This window comes from Crotalus tigris, unplaced genomic scaffold, assembly GCF_016545835.1.
Source record: "Crotalus tigris isolate CLP2741 ecotype Arizona unplaced genomic scaffold, ASM1654583v1 scf7180000018970.2248101, whole genome shotgun sequence".
NCBI lineage: Eukaryota > Metazoa > Chordata > Lepidosauria > Squamata > Viperidae > Crotalus > Crotalus tigris.
The window spans coordinates 2,224,164-2,244,150 of NW_024097302.1; the positions used below are offsets into that span (position 1 = coordinate 2,224,164).

Here is a 19,987-nt window from a genome sequence, read left to right on the forward strand (position 1 = left end):
GTGAGCAAAGCTTCTGCATGCCCAAGGCGCACTCCCGGGGCTATTTTTACACGTTTTACAAAGAGAGAAGCTGCCAGGAGTTGCACTTTATAATTCTCATTGCCGTCCTTCATCACACAAAATTCATTTCTGCTTCTTGTGAGTTTGACTTTCACATCAACGCCATTAATCAGCAGTCTGTCTTGAAAAAACAGATCGCTATGCAGAGGCCCTAGCAAATCCCATTTACGACTACCGGCCGTGTGTCTTGCTCTCGCTTTGAAACCGGAGTTCCCAGCAGCTGTCAGTAGAGTACTCTCCATGAGTTCTGAGTCATCTTTGTAAAAACCCCCAGCTGTAAATTGGGTACCCAGTGCATCACTACCAAAGTTCAGAATCAGTTCAATCATGGCCCGATAAGAATAGCAATGATGGCTCTGTGTAATGAGCCGATCTCCCAAAGTAACATCCAGCTGGTTAAATAGTGATGCTATAGGGTAGTTGGTCAGGCCCACCCTTGCCCCATCATCAATATCCGTCCCATCCGCCTTTACAATCTTGCAACTCACATACAGCAGAGTGTTGTTTAAATCCGTGTAATGCTCACCATGCCCTGTGATAAAAAATTCCAGGGGTGCGTTGGGTGTTAGCGCTGATAAAGGAGGGATCTCGACATAGGTACTGTTTTCAATACTGGTCTGTGTAGGCGCCAGTTGAAAAAGATCCAGTTCTGATTTAACACATTCCTCTGAAGCAGAATGAATAAATGACATATTGTATTAGAATATGTCTTCCTTGTCACAGAGCTTCCTCTTCTGCGCACGTCTCCTCTTGGTATGACGGGCCTTTTTCACAAGTCTTCTCTTTTTAAGCGGAATAGGGGGGCCCGATGCATAATTCTTCCTGGCTATGAACAACCCTGATCCAGCCTGCCCCCTATCAACAACTTGGGATACAAGATTCCCCGCAACATCTCTGACAATGTTTTTGGCAGCAGATTTCACATGCGGCTTAATGATTTCTAACCCACGCCTCAAAAAAGGCATTGCTTTTCGAAAAAGCCCACGGAACAGACCCCCTAACCCTGTCCCGTACATAATGGGGGCTCCTCGGAAGCCTGGAAGGCCTCCACCGGCTTGTGCCCTGTAGTAAGCCACGTAGTCTTGAGGGTTCCCGTGCTCCTTGATTACAACCATCCTTCACTTTTCCGAGGCCTAAAATGAAGCTTGACAATCACCTTCCCGTTATAAAAACGCACGTTTTTGTCCTGGTCGGTTTTGATTTCTATAGTAACGGTATCGATGTGATGTTTGCTGACTGGTACATAATGTGGACGGTCATAGGTTATTGTGATGAAATCATTGTCTTGCCCTTGCACAGGCACACAGCGCAGTAATGGCACATAGTAGTCACCCACTATCTGGAGCTCTACAATGTCTGTGTAAACATATAAGGTGTTGAATCCAGGGAATGTACTTAACAGATGTCCAAGTTCTCCGCTAACTAGAATGGTATGCGGTTCATCACCTTTAAGGTTAATTTTTCGACCCACTGCATCATACTGTAGGGTTGTCTTAGGGCCGTCCTTGGCACTTGATATAAGCTTGTTCATATTTTCTAACAGTTGTCGGATGCTAGTATAGTATCCGCTTCTCAAAGAAAAATGCCATCTCTTTCTCTCATTAGCAATTTCAAAATATCCAGGAGAAGTTAATGTGTGCCAACTATGCGGATACTGTATCTCTGCTAGCCCTACTTCCCATGACCCTGGAAGATCCAATGATCTTGCTAATTGTATAGTAAAATTAGAATTTCTGTTTTGGGGGAAAATTGCTGCTGACGCATTGCTGGGAAGGGTGATGTAAAACTCTGCCATATCAAAGATGTTGTACTTCAGTCTCCTTAACCCAACTGTTGAACTTCTCTGGCCATCCAGTCCATTTGACTAGAAATTCTCTGTGTCTCCCCCGCCCTCTTTTTTGGATAATTTTCTCTATTCTGTATATGCGCTGTTGGTCAGCAGGAACCTTTTGGAGCTCCTCAAAGTAAAAAGCCCCCTTTACAGGGTCACCATTGTAATCATTTAATCTATACACCGCTCTTTCCCCCCTTGTCTGCAGTTCTTTGACGATGAATATCTCATCCGTATAGGTTTGCTGATAGCCCTTTTCAAACTTACCCTTCAGTCTGGATACCCTGACATGATCCCCCATCTTAAGACATTTTTCCTTTCTTTTTCTTTTTAAAGTTGCCCCATAAAGCCTCATCCACACACCCCTTTCGTTAGACAAATTTACGGTGTTAGGAGCAGTACCGATGCTACGATGGTAAGAGCTATTGTACCCCTGAATAGTATCTGCTAAAATGTCCACATACCGGTGGGTATTTCTAGCTGTGAAATATCTCCAGAGTTTGTTTTTTAGGGTTCTATTAAACCTCTCTATAACGGCTGCTTTAGTTTCGCTATGAGTGACAAAATGATGAATGCCGTAACGTGCTAAAAGTTTCTTCAGTGGAATATTCAAGAACTCTTTACCTGCATCTGTCTGTAATTTTCGGGGTGCACGTCCTGTTTGAAAGATATTCTGGAAAGCGGATGTAACTTCCCTCCCTGTTTTATCAGATAAAGGGGAGGCCCAGGCATATTTAGATAACACATCGATAACTGCTAAGATGTACTTTTTTCCATGATTCTCTTTAGAAAATTTGGAGACATCTATGAGGTCAGCCTGCCATTGATGATCTAAGCCAGACACTACTGTTTTATTTCTAGGAAAATTAATTCTTGCAGGCTTATGAAGCGTATAAGCGTCTTCCCCTGACAGCCACGTCTTGACTTGCTTCATGGTCAGGTTTTTATCATGTTTTCTAGCTTCCTGAAAAAGGGCATTCACACCTCCATAACTCCCTACACACCCCGGAGTATAATAAATACGACTTAAAAGCTTTTCATGCATCGTTATACTGAAAGACCACTGACAAATGTTCAAGTGTTGACATTAACACAGTCTTTTATTGGTTATACAGAATTCAGAGGGTGCACGGCTCTGCCATCAGAAAAATATCCCTCATCACCACTATCAGAATCAGAAGATAATACTATTTTATAATACTCTGACCCGTCTGAGCCCCACAAATCACGTCCGCAGTCACAAGCAAACCAGTCTTTACACAAATTGCAGCTCTTTAACTCACAAGGTAGATAGCGTGGTCTCTGGGATAGCTCATAATCCCTGTTACAGTCTAGATCAGAGAAATCTGCAGAAGCTTTCTGACCATGGCGATTACCACAGGAATCTAAAAGCGGGGTGTCTTGAAGTGTTTGCTGTCTAGGTATTACTAATTCAGAGTCTGCAAAATATAAAGCACATCCTGTTAGCGGTGTATCCGCTCCAGCACCATTTACATTATCATAAATAAAAACATATTTACTTACCATTTGATGTTTTGCAGAATCTGCAATAACAAGGTTTTATAAGTTTGTTCTCTTCAATGAAACTGTATAACTCAGGTCCTTTTCTTATTCTGCGCCCACGCTTGGGTGGTTTGGGGGTCAAATTTACATCAAACAAATCTCCATCAGAGGCTGCCATCTTCAAAAGACTGCTGGGGTCAAATCGCTAGCTGTTCAGGCCTGCCCACACAAACTCCCCTGCCCCTTGCAATGACACGCCCTTGAGCATTGCGCATGCCCAGATCACGGGGAGCATGACATGCCCGGGCATGTCCCTGCCCGTGCAAACTCCCCCCTGCCCCTTGCAATGACACGCCCTTGAGCATTGCGCATGCCCAGATCACGGGGAGCAAACTCCCCTGCCCCTTGCAATGACACGCCCTTGAGCATTGCGCATGCCCAGATCACGGGGAGCATGACATGCCCGGGCACGTCCCAAACAAGGCCTACCCCTTCTTTTTTTTTACTAGCAGACAGAGAGGCATGGCTGCTTGCTGCTTGCCTCTTGTGAGCCTGGTTGGCTGCTTGCCTCTTGTGAGCATTTTAATTCCTGTTAATATTCCTTGTCTTTTGCTATAGTGGGAAGGCGGGCAGAATAAATTTTATTCGGGGTACAAATGGCAAAATATGTGTGTTTAGATTTTTTACAAAGGTAAAAACCAGCTGTGGGTTTTAAAAGGGGCTGTGTTTGTTTGTTTTTCCCCCTGCATTCGAGGAAATGCTTTTAAAACCACCTAGACATAAATACCTTTTAGAAAAAAATATCTTTTAGAAAAAAGGGGTTAAATGCAGGCTCTGGCTGCCTTTCAGGGGCTTCTTTTTCCCCAGCTTTTGAGGCACTGATTTTTAAAACTCCACAAAAATTAAAAGCATCGTTAGGCTAGAATGATTAGAAATAAAAAGCCTTTTTTTATTTTTTATTTCACAGCTCCCCAAAGTAGGGCTTGTTTCCCAAAAACACAGGCCTCTGCTAATTATTCACTTAGCTCTTTTGGGTTTTGAATGTCCATAGAAATAGTCTAGGGTTAACAGCTCCCCAAAGTAGGGCTTGTTCCCCAAAAACACAGGCCTCTGCTAATTATTCACTTTACTTAGCTCTTTTTGGTTTTGAATGTCCATAGAATTAGTCTAGGGTTAACCTAATCATGTACCCAGAGGATTGACTGCCAATCTTGATGGGATTAGGCCAAAACGTCACATCCGGAGGGTGGGGGCTGAGCACGTCACTTCCTTTTAGGGCTGTGCCCTGTTGACGTAATCAGCACGTGGGTTTGTTTACTTTGATGACGTCACTGATCAAAAGTGCTGATAATTTTCATTAAAAAAAGGTATACACTACTTCTACTTACGTGTATTTATATTGGCAGTTAAATCAACCTTAACCTAAACTTGCTTCTGCATTCATCTACCCATCCAGCTATGTCAATTTTAGCTTCCTCAGAACAATTATTATTATTTAAACAACAGCATACTAGGGAAGCTGGCAGACATACATCTACAGTTTTTGAAGAACCCAGAACAAGCTGAAGGCTAAAATATATGAAGAATGGTTGCAGGAATTGGGCATGTCTAGTTTAGTGAAAAGAAAGACTAGGGGAGATATGATAGCAGTGTTTCAATATCTGAGGGCCTCTTACAAAGACAAAGGAGATCAAACTATTTTTCAAAGCTCCAGAAGGCAAGACAGGAAACAATAGATGGAAAGTACCCAAGGAGACAAGCAACCTAGAACTAAGGAGAAATTTCCTAATGGTGAGAGCAATAAACCAATGGAGTTGCTTGCCTCCAGAAATTGTGGGTGCTCCATCATTGGAGGTTTTTAAAGAGACTGGAGAGCCAGTTATCTGAAATGGTATAGGACCTCCTGTTCCAGCTGGCAGTTGACTAGAAAACCTGCAAGGTCCCTTCCAACTCTATTATTCTATGTTTTATATTTCTAAGTTATGGGGGCAGAGAAAATTCAGAAAATGTACAAAAGCAATTGTGCATTAAATTTTATTTATTCAGCTTGGAAAGCTATTTTTTTAGTTCAAAGAAAGCATAGATTCAGCAATATATTTAACAGCAATCATAGTTTCTTCACAAGTTGGCTTTATCTGAGATTCAGGAAGAGCAAAACCATATCGGCCTTTGTCACGAAGTTCAAAGGTGAAGGCATATTTTATACCCTGGTCATAAGCCCAATCATCTGAGCCACCAGCAGCAGGATCTGTAAATAGTAAGGAATGGAATACATATGCTAAAAGAAAGAAGCAGGTAAATAGAATTGATTTTCATAAATTTAATGTATGGTATCAACTTGGCACCCTTTTGGATCTTCAGTACCCATAATTTCCAGAACATATGTCTATGCTAGATGTCTACTATTTACCTGAAGAGTAAGACTGTATTTCTTCCAACATCATTATGCAGTGTATGAGACACACCAATGATTGTATTTTCCACATTAATAGATAATTTTACCATGCTTGTTTCCTTTGTCTTTTTTTAATCAGTCATGGAATTTCGTATTAAAATTAATGAACTAAAACAGTATAGTTCTACTTGTTTTCATATATATCATAGTCAAGGCTTTAAATTATGAAAAATAGGAGAAATCTTTTTTGTAATACTTCTGCAAATCACATATACTGTAGTCATATAGTACTCAAGAGTCCTGATGTTTGAAAAGTGGGAGAATCCCTGTGTATATACACTGTCCGTAATGTTCTAATTACAAGTTTTTATGAACAATAATCTAATCATTACCATAGTCGTACTGCTATTAGTATAATACTTACAAATTGTTGCAGCTCCTGGACCATACGTATATTCAGTGCCATACAGTACTTTTAGTTCTCGGATGGCTGCTCTAGCAATAGAATTCTTTAGAGAAAAGATAAATTGTGGTAGACATTCAGATGTTTTGCTCAGAGTGGAAGCCAAGATGGGAAGAAGACTTATATTTTGGAAACTAGGTATCATATTTTTATTACCGTAGTCAGCCCTTAATTCCAGAGCTTCAGAGAGAATGTCATACAATGAAAAAGCTTGTGGCACTTCAAACATAAATTAATTAATTTTCACTTAGGTATTAGTTGCTTTGACAGAAGGTTTATCTCTGAATTTTTTTTGTCATGGCAATATCTATAATCCAAACAGGATATCAGCCATATTAATTAGTTATTTCCCATTGCAATAATAACTTGCAATCTAATATACAAATAGTCCGCGATTTACAACAGTTCGTTTAGTGACTGTTCAGAGTTACAATGGCACCGAAAAAAGTTATTTATGACTGTTTTTCAACTAAACCAGATTGTTGGGGGCAACATGCTGATATTGTAAATCACTCAGACAGTGCTTATAAAGCACTATGGAAAGGTATATAAATCTAAGTGCTGTCGCTATTGCTAAAGTCAAGTATTTAAAATTTCACATAACAATATTCATTAATTAGCAGAGAAAAGTTACAGCAGAGAGTTTTTGGTGCCAGAAGAAAGTAATTAGGATTTTTTTAAGGTTTGGAAATTATTTCATCAGAATAGCCTACATTTCTATAGAGAATTAGGGATTTTATTTTTATATTTTTAAACTTATAACCAGTTTTATCCCTCTATGTCAGTGGTTCTCAACCTTTTTATACAGCGACTCCGGTCATAAGGACACGCCGCCCATGCGTGGCGCACCCATGTGCGGCGCGCATGTGTGGCGCCGCCCCATGTGCGGCGCGCATGCGCGGCGGCGCCCCCTGAGGGAAAAAATGGTGGATCACGTTGTTTGGCGACCCCCATAAAATGGTTGTTCGACCCCAAATGGGGTCGCGACCCAAAGGTTGAGAACCGCTGCTCTATGTCTATGAATTTTAAGCATTATTGTTAAAGTACAAGGAGAGTTAAATTTGTTTTGATACATATTTGCTGTAACTGATGGACCATATAATGATCTAAACTGGAACCCAAGCCAAAGTCTGAGCACATTCTGAATCAAGCTTGCAATATTTTCGAGAAAAAAAGAGGTGATTAAATATACAGAGGTTTTAAGTAGCCCAATATAAATGTTAAGAGAATGAGGTAGGAAAATCTGATTACAAAGATAAGGGAGGCAATTTACTTTTACAAAAAAAAACCAAACACATTATGTGAAACATTGTGAAATAGAGATTGATTTAGTACTTTTCAAGAAAAAAAGAGTAATATTAGACTATCAGTTATGGGCGATATGCATACATGTATGCATTTTTGCATGCATGATGGATGCAATAAAATAAGCTGTGAAAAAAATGGAGGAATATATTTTTTATTAATCAAATTCTTCCTCCAAGAAGTCACCAGTGGTGAGATTCTAGCATGAATCTTGAGTTTCTTGTCCAGGGATGTGTGTGTGTGCATGCATATGTGTGTAGAATGTTATCTTTGTTTATCTAATCAATAGGACTACTCTTTGGATTCTAGTCACTTTGCCAAAAATAATGTCATATATGTATGCATATGTATGTGTTATATATATATATATATATATATATATATATATATATATATATATATATGTGTGTGTGTGTGTGTGTGTGTGTGTGTGTGTGTGTGTGTGTATGTATGTATATGTATATGTATATAATATATGTATGAATGAAAGCATACTACTTTAGTATAATATGATTCATCATTCAGTTGAGAGCATCTGAAGATATATTGCAAATATATTTCTTTTCTAAAGCAGCTGGCGCTTGCTGGAATTTAGATATGCAAGTTATTCTAATCTGCAATAAACAAGGATTACAGAAAGGGACATGATAATTAGTCAAGACAACTTTACTCAGTTTCTAATTTTTCCAGTGCTAAGTTCATTGCACTCTTTTTGCATCAACTTTCTAAAAGAACAGTACCCAAAATTTATACAAAGTCATTACTAAAAGCCAACATGGGTTTGTCAAAAATAGATCATGCCAGACAAATCTTATTGCATTCTTTGACCAAGTGACAAAATTAGTGATCAGAGGAATGCTGTGGACATAATTTACTTGGACTTCAGTAAGGCATTTGATAAAGTAGATCACAACCTACTATTTGACAAGATAGAAAAATGTGGGGTAGACAGAACCACCACCAGATGGATCTGTAGCTGGCTGACCGGCCGTACTCAGCGAGTGGTCCTCAATGGAACTGCATTGAGAGAAGCAACCTAGAACTAAGGAGAAACTTCCTGACAGTGAGAACAATTAATCAGTGGAACAGCTTGCCTCCAGAAGCAGTAAATGCTCCAACACTGGAAGTTTTTAAGAAGAGACTGGACAGCCATTTGTCCGAAATGGTGTAGGGTTTCCTGCCCGAGCAGGGGGTTGGACTAGATGACCTCCAAGGTCCCTTCCAACTTTACTACTATTATTATTATCTGCAATTTTCCTCATTTTTGTTTTGCATTTTTGCAAATGCTGTCCCAAATTTAATTTCTCTTAAATTTTGTCTTTGTGTGTGTATGCATTTGCTTATTTTGTACTAACATATGCTTTTCTTAATCATACTCCATTGCAACTTACTTCACAGAATTAAGAAAATATTAACAATTGGTTTGGAAAAAACAAACTGAGTCAGGTTATATTATACCATGGAACCAAATAAATAGTTTAAGAAGAAATATAACTAGTGGTGGCATAGGCATTCACAGGGAGGAAATGGGGGAAAATAAGAAAATGGAAATAAGGAATAAGGAAATAAGAAATAGATGTGTGACAAAGACTCTGTCTTTCATTATACTTTTGCGCAATGTCACACATTTTATCATTTGGGCATCAACATGGTTAAGGATAGATGTTTATGTTTCTGGATTCCATTATTTAAAAATGTTGAATTAAGCCCAGGGATTTCGATTTTGATGCTGCTATAGTTTTTCCTTTAAAAGGTTATTTATGGGATCCCGAAAAACTGTAGCAAGTGATGTGAATCCAAATTGTACATTTACAGGCTTTATTCAGGCCTTCGGAAAAACTCATGGAAAGTGTAAATAGGGAGAGAAGATGAATACTTCATCACTCCATCTCCATTCATTCAATAAACATTTGACAATGTATCTCTCAGAAATATAAAGGTGTGAAACCAAGTTCTAAAAGATTAGTATAGAAGGGGATATTTTTAAAGCGACATGTCAGACTGTGGCTGGAGCACTTATTTTATCAGACGTCTGCCAGCTTTCTTTATCATATTTCATGTTAGAATAAAAATGAAATAAGATAACATTCTGATAAAAAGTATTATCATTACAGGCTACTCTTAACTGATCTGGTTAAGAACATTATGGGAACAAAATCACCAAACATATTTCCTCTTTTCCATACTAAGGTTATTTTAGATCACTAAAATAACACAAATTCTATGAGAAACTGTATGCTGTTAAAACCAGGGACAAGAGAATTCTATTTTAATCTATCAATTTTATAATAATACTAATACATACTAATACTACTACTAATAATAAAGTTGGAAGGGACCTTGGAGGTCATCAAGTCCAACCCCCTGCTCAGGCAGGTAACCCTATACCATTTCGGACAAATGGCTGTCCAGTCTCTTCTTAAAAACTTCCAGTGTTGGAGCATTCACTGCTTTTGGAAGCAGGTTGTTCCACTGGTTAATTGTTCTAACTGTCAGGAAGTTTCTCCTTAGTTCTAGGTTGCTTCTCTCCTTGATTAGTTTCCATCCGTTGCTTCTTGTCCTGCCCTCAGGCACTTTGGAAAATAGCTTGACTCCCTATTCTTTGTGGCAGCCCCTGAGATATTGGAACACTGCTATCATGCCCCCCCCTTCATCCTTCTCTTCATTAAACTAGACATACCCAATTCCAGCAACCATTTCTCATATGTTTTAGCTTCTAGTCCCCTAATCATCTTTGTTGCTCTTCTCTGTACTCTTTCTAGAGTCTCAACATCTTTTTTACATTGTGGTGACCAAAACTGGATGCAGTATTCCAAGTGTGGCCTTACCAAGGCATTGTAAAGTGGTATTAATACTTCATGTGATCTTGATTCTATCTCTCTGTTAATGCAGTGTTGGCTTTTTTGGCAGCTGCAGCACCTGGTGGCTCATATTTAAATGATTGTCCACTAGGACTCCGAGATCCCTCTCACAGTTACTACTGTTGAGCAAGGTATCCCCTATACTATATTTGTACATTTGTTTTTTCTTGCCTAAATGTAGAACCATACTTTTTTTACCATTGAATTTCATTTTGTTAGATAGCATCCAGTGTTCAAGTTTGTCCAGATCCTCCTGTATCCTAAGCCTGTCTTCTGGAGTGTTGGCTATTCCTGCCAGCTTGGTGTCATCTGCAAATTTGATGAGTTCCCCGTGTATCCCCTCATCCAAATCATTGGTGAAGATGTTGAAGAGCACTGGGCCCAGAACAGAGCCCTGGGGCACCCCATTACACATTTCCCTCCATGTAGATGCAGTTCCATTGAGGACCACACGCTGAGTACGCCCGGTCAGCTAGCTACGAATGTATCTGGTGGTGATGCTGTCTAACCCACATTTTTCTATCTTATCAAGTAGTAGGTTGTGATCTACTTTGTCAAATACCTTATTGAAGTCCAAGTAAATTATATCCACAGCATTCCTCTGGCCCACTGGTCCACTAGGTCTGTAATTTCCTGGATCCATTTTTTTCTTTTTTGAAGATGGGAACTACATCAGCTCCTTTCCAGTCCTCTGGTAGTTTCCCAGTGCTCCAGGATCTTTGAAAAATATAGTTCAGTGGTTCTGAGATCACATCTGCCAGTTCCTTGAGAACCTTGGGGGATGTAATCCATCTGGTCCTGGTGATTTGAACTCGTCTAGGTTGGACAAGTGCTCACCATTTTCTTGCCTATCTTAACTTGTGTTTCTATTCTGTTTTTTTATGGCACTATTTTTGATAGGTTGGTCTGTTTTTTCCCTTTGTGTAAAGACAGATGCGAAAAACGAGTTAAATAGTTCTGCTTTCTCCCTGTTGCTTGTCACCTTCTTGCCACTTTCACCCACTAATGGACCAATCATTTCCTTCACTTTTTTCTTGTTTTTTTACAAGTTGAAAGAAGCTTTTTTTGTTATTTTTGTCTTTGGTCGCAAGCCTCAGTTCATTTTGAGCCTTAGCTTTTCTCACTTCATCTTCGCAGGCTCAGGCTATTTGCTGATATTCTGACTTAGTTATGTGTCCTCTTTCCACTTTCTATACTTGTCCTTTTTATCTTTCAATTTATCAGAGAGTTCTTTATGCAGCCATGCTGGTTTCTTTTGAGAGTTGTTATTTTTCCTCTTTGTTGGTATTGTGAGAGACTGGGCTTTTATTATCTCACTTTTCAAAATTTCCCAAGCTTCTTGAGTTGTTTTCCCCTGGAGGATTCTCATCCATGGAATCCTTCCCAAACTCTTTTTAAGTTTATTGAAATTAGCTCTGTTGAAGTCCAAAACTCTAGTTTGACTGTGTTCTATTGCTTATGCTTCCATAATGTTGAATTCCAATTGCATGATCACTTCCTCCCAAGGTTCCTATGGATTCAGCACCTTCTATCATCTTATCTCTGTTGGTGAGAATTAGATCCAAAATGGCTAATCCCCTAGTTCCCTTCTCTATTTTTTGGGAGACAAAGTTGTCTGCTAGGTTTGTTAGGAATCTATTTGATCTTCCAGAGTTTGGTGCAGAGTTTGTCTCCAGTTGATGTCAGGGTAGATAAAGTCCCCCATTACTATTGTATTTTTATTATTACATTTCAGTTAAATATTGCTTTGCTAAATGAAAGGCAGAAAGAGGGGCAAATGGATCTACCCTTTGAATAATACTTGTTAAAACATTGTAGTTTAAGGATAAAAATGTATATAATCTAGCATAACACCATCAAATAAAAAATGTCCAAAATGTCCAAAGCAAAACTGTTAATCTGTTCTTACTTTCTGTCTCTGGCCCAAATCCTGATATTTCCACTTGGGAAATATTATGGATCTATCTGAATTCACAACAGTACGTGACCCTTCTGGCAACTGAAAATTAAAATCCTCTCAATTTTTGAAATATCTTATTTGTCATAATGTATTTTAGTGCCAGATACTTCTACTTTTCAAATATTCCTAACTAAAGAACTAAATTTTCAAAAAAGAAATTCTATTGTATAATGTTCTAAGGCACTTAGTTTAGGAATAGATATGTACAAGGAATGGACAAGGAATACATATCTATTGTTATTCCTGTGCATCAACAAAGAAAGCAAAAATGGTGTATTAAATGGTTCCGACTGATGATAAATTACCATAATCTATAATGCCAAAAGCAAACTATGTTATGGTTTAGTGTGTTGCATAATCCAATCTAGAATCTCATTCCCAACTAATAACTTCATATGTTCTTGGCCTAACCTCACTTTTGAACCCCTATTGTTGGCAATGACACTAGTAGAGTAAAATCTACAGGTACTGCTTAACTTTCCTTTACTAAAATCTGGTTCTTGAATCTGAATTCTATCTTTGGACTTTGATTTTGTTTGATATCTCACCTTCTTTCTTATTTTAACCATGTATGAAATCTGTTGTGTTTCTGCATTACTGTTGAATCAATGGTTGCTTCTTCAGCAGTTTAAATGGTCTATGTAACAGGTCAGAGTTAATAGTTAATTTTTGTCCCTTGACAGGAAAGTGGTTTTTGTCTATTGATATTAACTTTTAAAAGTAAGTTAAAATGAATATAATGTAAAAGAAGAACTTCATATGAAAAAATACTATTTGTTCAGAAGAAAAGGGAAATGAAACAAATTCTTTAGTACGTCTGTGATAGGCCATTTCTGGGTCAATGTCTTTAATGTTGTTTGGGACTAATTAAATAGTACATTATTTTGGAACTGATTTGCCTGTGTCTTCACTGCTATTTATTCCCTGCCTTCCCTTTGTTTTTAAACAAGGTGAGAACGTGTGGAGATACACTAGTAATAGGCAAAGAAAGCTATCTGAAAAAAAATTGAGAAATATATGCCTAGATAACCACTTCTGTTCTAAGAAAGTAGCAGCTAGTATTTTCCTAATCATTCATGAGACATCCAAACACCTGTTGTAAATTTAAGACTAGTCCTTTATAGTCAAAGCAATCTGTCTGGATTGAAGTGGGAAGGAGACTTCATATCCCTGGACCCTGGTTTAATGTTTCCATTTAGTCATTTAAAGGAATAGAGGTATGGTGGAAAGAAGGCAAATTGCCTGTCTGGAAAAATAGAGACGTGGCAAACTAATTGTTATAAAAATTAAACTAAGGTGTGGAAAGTTTGAGATGAGTTGGAAAGTGAGGGAGAGCATGGTTCACTGGACCTCAGCTAACAAGGCTGTCTTCTATGAAACAAGAACTTTGTATTTTAAATGAGCAAATTTGGTATAAGAAGGACATTTGTTCTAATCTGATTCAGCAATAGACAGGAAACAAATATATTGCAAAATTGAATTGTCTCAAATTGCAGCCCAAGATAAATTATTTGCTGAAAGGTTCACAACTAATACAACTTTCAACTTTATTGTCACCTAATTCTACTTACCAGTTTTGCATTGTTTGATGTTAGATCATAAGTATAAGAGTATGGATAAAGGAGCATCTGGGAGTAAGAATGAATGGTCAAGTAAGCCTTGATAGTTGAGCGGTTTCTTCGAATGAAGTCAGCCAAAGCTTTGGTCTCCTTTTCTGATTCAGGTTTACTACCACAATAGGTTTCACTACAGGGATTTCTTGAAGCACCAACAGCTGAATGAAGTAGGAAAAAAAATTAGACATGATAGGTTGGTCTAAAAGGCAGAAAAAGTGTACCTTTCTGGCTTCCTAATGATTTTATGTCTTTTAATTTTCAGTTTTAACTTACTTTTTAAGTAAGTATCATTGAACAGGCTAATAACAGGATGAAACATTTGCATAGCATTTTTAAATTTAAAATTTTCAAAACCTTTTATATATCTGTAAGTCTATCAATAACTGGATTCACACATTATGCTAAGTCATGGTTGTTTTAGCTATGAGTTGTTGCAATGCTATAATGGCTGGTTGTGAAGAGCATGCAAACAAATATTAATAGATGGAGGAAGGGTGACAGATAATGGTCTGCACAAGGACATGTCATGCTGTCAAAGCAGAAGGAAGATTCAGACTGAGAATAACACGATCTTTTTAGCCATCATACATTATGCTAGGTCTCAAGTAATAGTATGACTGGTTACTTTTAAAAGTAGCTTTGAAAGTAATATTTATTTTATCATGCTTTCCTGTTCACTACTTCATCACTAGCACCTCCACAATCTTCTTTCTCACGACCAAATGTGCTTTCTTTTATCTACTTCTCCAATCAATCTCATTGTTCAAAAACTATTTGGAAAAAACTGGAACTGATGTAGTGCAGTTAGCTAACTGTGCAATTAGTTTTTCAGAGATGACCAGATAGATGTAAGAAAATGGATGGAGGCTATTGTTATTACAAAATAATATCCCTGTGTGACAGGATACGTGAATTGTGAAGTGGGCTATATAAATTATGGGCTTACTTCCACTGAGACACCCAACTGTTTAGAGCACATTAAAAAGGGATTATATAGAAATATTAATATGTATTCATTTAACCCATAAATGTGAGGGGCTATTTTGATCTAATCAAAATCCTGCTCCTGCACGGAAAGAGTTTGATATATTCCCTAATTAGCATCCATATGCAATGAAAATGTGGACATTGAATGGAACACTACCCTGCATAATTCTGCATCTCCTTACACTGTCTGCCATAATTCACAATGTTTTTCACTTTGTCTGACAAGCAATTCTTAGAAATAGGCATCTACTGTAAAGAAAAAATGGCTCAGTGGTTTAAAATATTTTATGCATTGATTTCTTCCTATCTCCCATGTATACAACAGTAGGAGAAAGAATTATATTCTGCAAGTTTTATTGTTGTCTAATGTTACCTATCATCATTGCTCTGACCTTATAGCTAAAAAATGAGAGTATCTATCTCTATATCTATCTATATCTATATCATCTATGGCTTTAATTCTTAAATTAAATTCCAATTAAAACAATTTGAAATGTCAGGAAATGTGAGGAAATTGGAGTCTGCCAGAGTAGATCATGTGCATTTAATCAGCTTGGTGCTCTTTGATGTCAAGGTCAAATAAAAACATCAGTCTCAGGTTTTGGCCTCCTTCCTGTTTAATATTTCTATAAGTTGCAAGGTATGATGATGGCAACTACTCTGAAGAGTGTCAGTTAGTGAAACTGGCATACAGCATTGTGGAATATACTGCATATATTTTACCAGGCAGTATTTCATAAGGCTGTGGCAGTGCTTTGAGGAAGATGTATTTTAATTAATTGGAGTGCCTATGGTACAGTGATTCCTTGTATTCAACTGCTTTGAAACTCATCAAATTTAGTATTCAACTCATTTTGACATGAAAACTTTGTCCTGGTATTCATTGTTTGTTTGGTACTTGACACACAAGCTAGAACTTGTGACTCGCTACATTATTCGTTGTTTGGTACCCATCATTTTTGGTACTCATTGTGCCTCCTGGAACCAATTATTAATGGGTACCGCAGTAACATTGTACTACTTTTTGAATTTTTAAAGCAGCTATGTCTTTTTACAGGTTCAAGGCCACTTTGGAAACTGCTTCCAGCTCTCTCCACATGAGTGTAACTCCACAGTCATTTGACTTTGTGAAGCTTTACCCAGCAGTTGTTTTTATAATTCCAAAAGCAGAAATTAGTATCTGCTCCTGTGCATTTTGAAGGACCTCTCTTAAGGGATTTGCAAGACTTTACCCTAGGACATTATTTTTTGTGTTAATATATGCATGTGAATATTTTATTTTGCTCTGCCAACATCACTTCTAGTGTGAATATGCTTCATGTAAAAACTAACAAAAAGACTTTGCTCATTAGTTTCTAGAAATATGCTATTTATGTGGGAGGAATCAGGCTAATTCAAAGTATATCATATACAGCATTATACAGATTCATATTTTATTTTATTTGTATATATGTATATTGTTCTCTGAAAAGAGGAAGGTTTTTTTGCCTCTTGCTGACAGAGAGAAAAACCATGTAACTTATGTGGAATAGAGTTCAGTTCTAAACCACAGAGCACTTCTTTCTTAGAGATGTTTAAAATTCCTCTATAATATGTTTCATAGGATTGCATTAAGAATTTGGAACTCAGCTAGAGCTGATGTTTGTAAACTTTAAGAATTCATCATGATCCACATAGGATTGGAGCATAGATTTTCCTTCTTAGGGTACAGGATACTTACTGCACCATGCAGCATCAAAATTTCTGTTGGGATCAGTACCAATGCATGTACTACCAGCATTTACAGAACGAGTCTTCCTCCACATGCGACTCTGAAATGGAATAGATTTGTGAATGTACATTTTGAAAAATAAGTGATACAATAATTATGACCTACTAATTGTGTATTACTTACCTGTATCCAAGAATAGACGTAACCGTCAATATTCAAGACAGGCAAGACATAGAAGTCTAACTTATTCAGAAGCTGAGTCATAATGGTTTCTTTTCCATAGGTTCGAACAGCCTACATACAAACCACAGAGATAGGTGATAAGGATAATCTAAATGACTGGCCTGATGTCACTTTCATTTGCATGATTACAAATAATATTACATGTTTTTGGCACAGGAAAAGGGATATGAAAAAATATTGAGAGAAGTAAGAACAGCAGCATGAATCAAGAGCACTAAAATTTCAGCTGCTTGTCAATTATTGTCAGTTTGGTAATACTGATGATACCAATTGCTAAATGAATATAGACATTGGAGAAAATTCATAAAGAGTCATAAAATTTATATTGTTTAGAAATTAGGATGTCACTGAAAGACTATAAAGAGATCCTTTTAGTACCTATCTATCTGCAATATTAATTGATGGATTAAGTTTCTGAACAGATATATGAAAAAAATAACGTTATAATGATATCTGTGATTATTTTAGAAATTAATTGTATAGCTTTCCCCATTATTCAAAATATATGACAGTAAATATGTTAAATGTTTAATAGATGACAATAATGGAGTCTCTGATTAGATTTGATAACTGTAATATTGTAAATAAGGGAAATTTTTGCTTTCTGTTGCATTACTGGAAGAGATAAGGAAAGATGAATCTGAATAGCAAATACATTAATGTGATTTTTACTTTTCAAACTGCTTCTCCACATTTTAAAGGACACAAAAAGAATTTGTATCCTGCCACTATGGCAAATCTGTCAATGCTCTAGATCCTGTTTATGTTCTGTACTTCATTGGGTTAAAAGAGGGTAGCTTTAGCAGCTCATGCAAAGAGTTAAAACAGTGGAAAAAGGAAGTTAGAATTAACTTTTTCAGAGCCCAACAGAATGCTCCTGATCAGCTGATATCTGTGAAATGGCACAAATGATCCTGGGAGTAGATGAGATTCTAGTACAATCTTTAGGATTGCCAGAGCACAGAAAAGGACAGGTTTGGGTAAGAATTAGGATTTCCTAATACTATTTGCAAGGCATTGACCCTAAATATTACAAATTTGGGCATAAAAAGAGAGAATGTGGTGTAGTGGTAAAGATGGACTAGGATTGGGAAAACCCATGTGTTGGTCCTTTAGCTGTTGAAGTTCCACTCAACTCTCTTAACCCAACCTTATTATAGGGGAGTTGTGGGGAAAAATTGGAAGAGAAGATGCTATGTATCCCACCTTGAGCTTTTAAAAGAAAGGCAGGAATAACAACAATAACAACTGAAACTTTTTCTGTGCCTTCATAAAAGACTATAGTCAACTTTGGCATTGATTCAAATCCAGAAAGATGAAGGCTATATATTTCTCTAGACAGATGTTGCCTCAAAGGGCTGCAGATATGAGGAAAAGGAGAAATTTATTCCATAATTCTCTCATGTTGCTAGGCTTATGTGTACCAGATTTTGTAAGTCCATGTCTTCCGAAATAAATATCCCTAAAAGTGAACTCAAGTAATGAGTATCACCAGAACTGAAAGACAAAATTTTCAGCATGCTTAGGCAGTGCTAAGATTCTTAAAAAACCCAACAACCTAAGAAACCAATAAACTAAATAGTGACATTAAAAACCAGCTATGACATCAAGAATAGAAGAAGCTGCTACTTAACTGTTTTAACACACACTGGAGAATGTGCAGCTTCTTTAAACTTATCTTAGAAGTGTACATTAATTATTAGATACATTTTATATGGCACAGTCCGCTCATTATATTTTAATTATAATCTACTGATATCTTTTTACAAGACCTCCCCAATTTGTTATTCTAACCCTAATACTTTGTTTAATTGCAACGGATTTTCTCTTAATAGTGAATAGAATAAATTTTGCAAAGGGGTAATCAGGATTTTTTTTCTGCAATAGCAAACTCCAGTGTCATGTTCACAGTGTAATTATGCTTCAAAATGCAAACTGGAAATCAAATGAAAAATCAAAGTAGAGTGTTATTTTATAGGAAAGACAGAAACTTTGGAATAACAATGAGAATATGTTGTGGAACTGTAAATAATTTTTCTTTAATTTTACAATCCCACCCAATTCCATTTTCAGTTGAGTCAATAATTTCTGCCACTGATATTTTGTCACCAACCTCTCGTACAAACCACTGGCAAAAAGCAGGTGAGATCCATTCTCTGGCATGGAAGCCACAGTCTATAAAAATAGCTTTTTTATTTACACCAGGCTTTCCAACCTATACAAGAAAATGAACGAAAGAAAAAATTGGATACAAATTGTTAATGGTCTTCAAAGAGCATAGTTCAAATAATATTACATAGTGCAAATACTCAGAATAACAGAGTTGGAAGGGACCTTTGAGGTCTTCTAGTCCAATCTCCTGTTCAGGCAGGAAATCCCATACCATTTTAGACAAATGGTTGCCCAATCTCTTCTTAAACATTTCTAATAGATTTAAAACAACTTTGAAAAGTTTAAAAGAAAACATTTATTTGTTTAGTAAGAAATGAATATGTTGCCTGTCCCCTCAGTAGTTCTTAACAGTTTAAAAAACACAGTAAAATATCCATGAAATCAGTATTAAAAGAATAACAGATATAAAACATAAATGACAACTAAAACCAGAGTTGCTTTCCATTATTACTTGAGTTCATATGGAAAGAGGTCTCATCCTTTTCCTTGTGTGTGTGTGTTTGGATGGAACCTATGTCTTAGTATTTTTCATCATCCCTACAAACCACCATATTTTTTCCTTGAAGATTATGGTGTATCTTTAGAATCTGGCTACCTGCAGTATATTGTTTTTATATAATTCTGCCTCTTACATAAATAGTAAGGTATAAAATATCCAGATGCAAAGGAAGACAAGTCTTCCTTATCTTTAAATGTAGTTCACAAGAGGGATGTTTATTGTGCAGAAGTATGACAAGCTCCATCTGGTGAATTTCCCAACCATTAAAGGAACAAGGAATTGATTTCTTTCCCAGCTAATCTTTCTAGTCATGCAGTTTCTGTCCAAGTTGGATTTTTAAAAAAAATCATGTTACAAAACTCAGAAGTCAGTTCATATACA

General features: G+C 37.0%; 1 protein-coding gene across 1 annotated transcript; it reads right to left on the reverse strand.

The window, feature by feature from the left end:
- Positions 1-5,414: 5,414 nt before the first annotated feature.
- LOC120314649 (carboxypeptidase B-like) lies at positions 5,415-19,336 on the reverse strand. The gene is given in 6 exon segments (XM_039357948.1): positions 5,415-5,642; positions 6,214-6,298; positions 13,950-14,152; positions 16,702-16,792; positions 16,876-16,986; positions 19,049-19,336. Coding segments are annotated over 6 exon segments (948 nt in total). The 5' UTR covers positions 19,322-19,336; the 3' UTR covers positions 5,415-5,457.
- Positions 19,337-19,987: the final 651 nt, after the last annotated feature.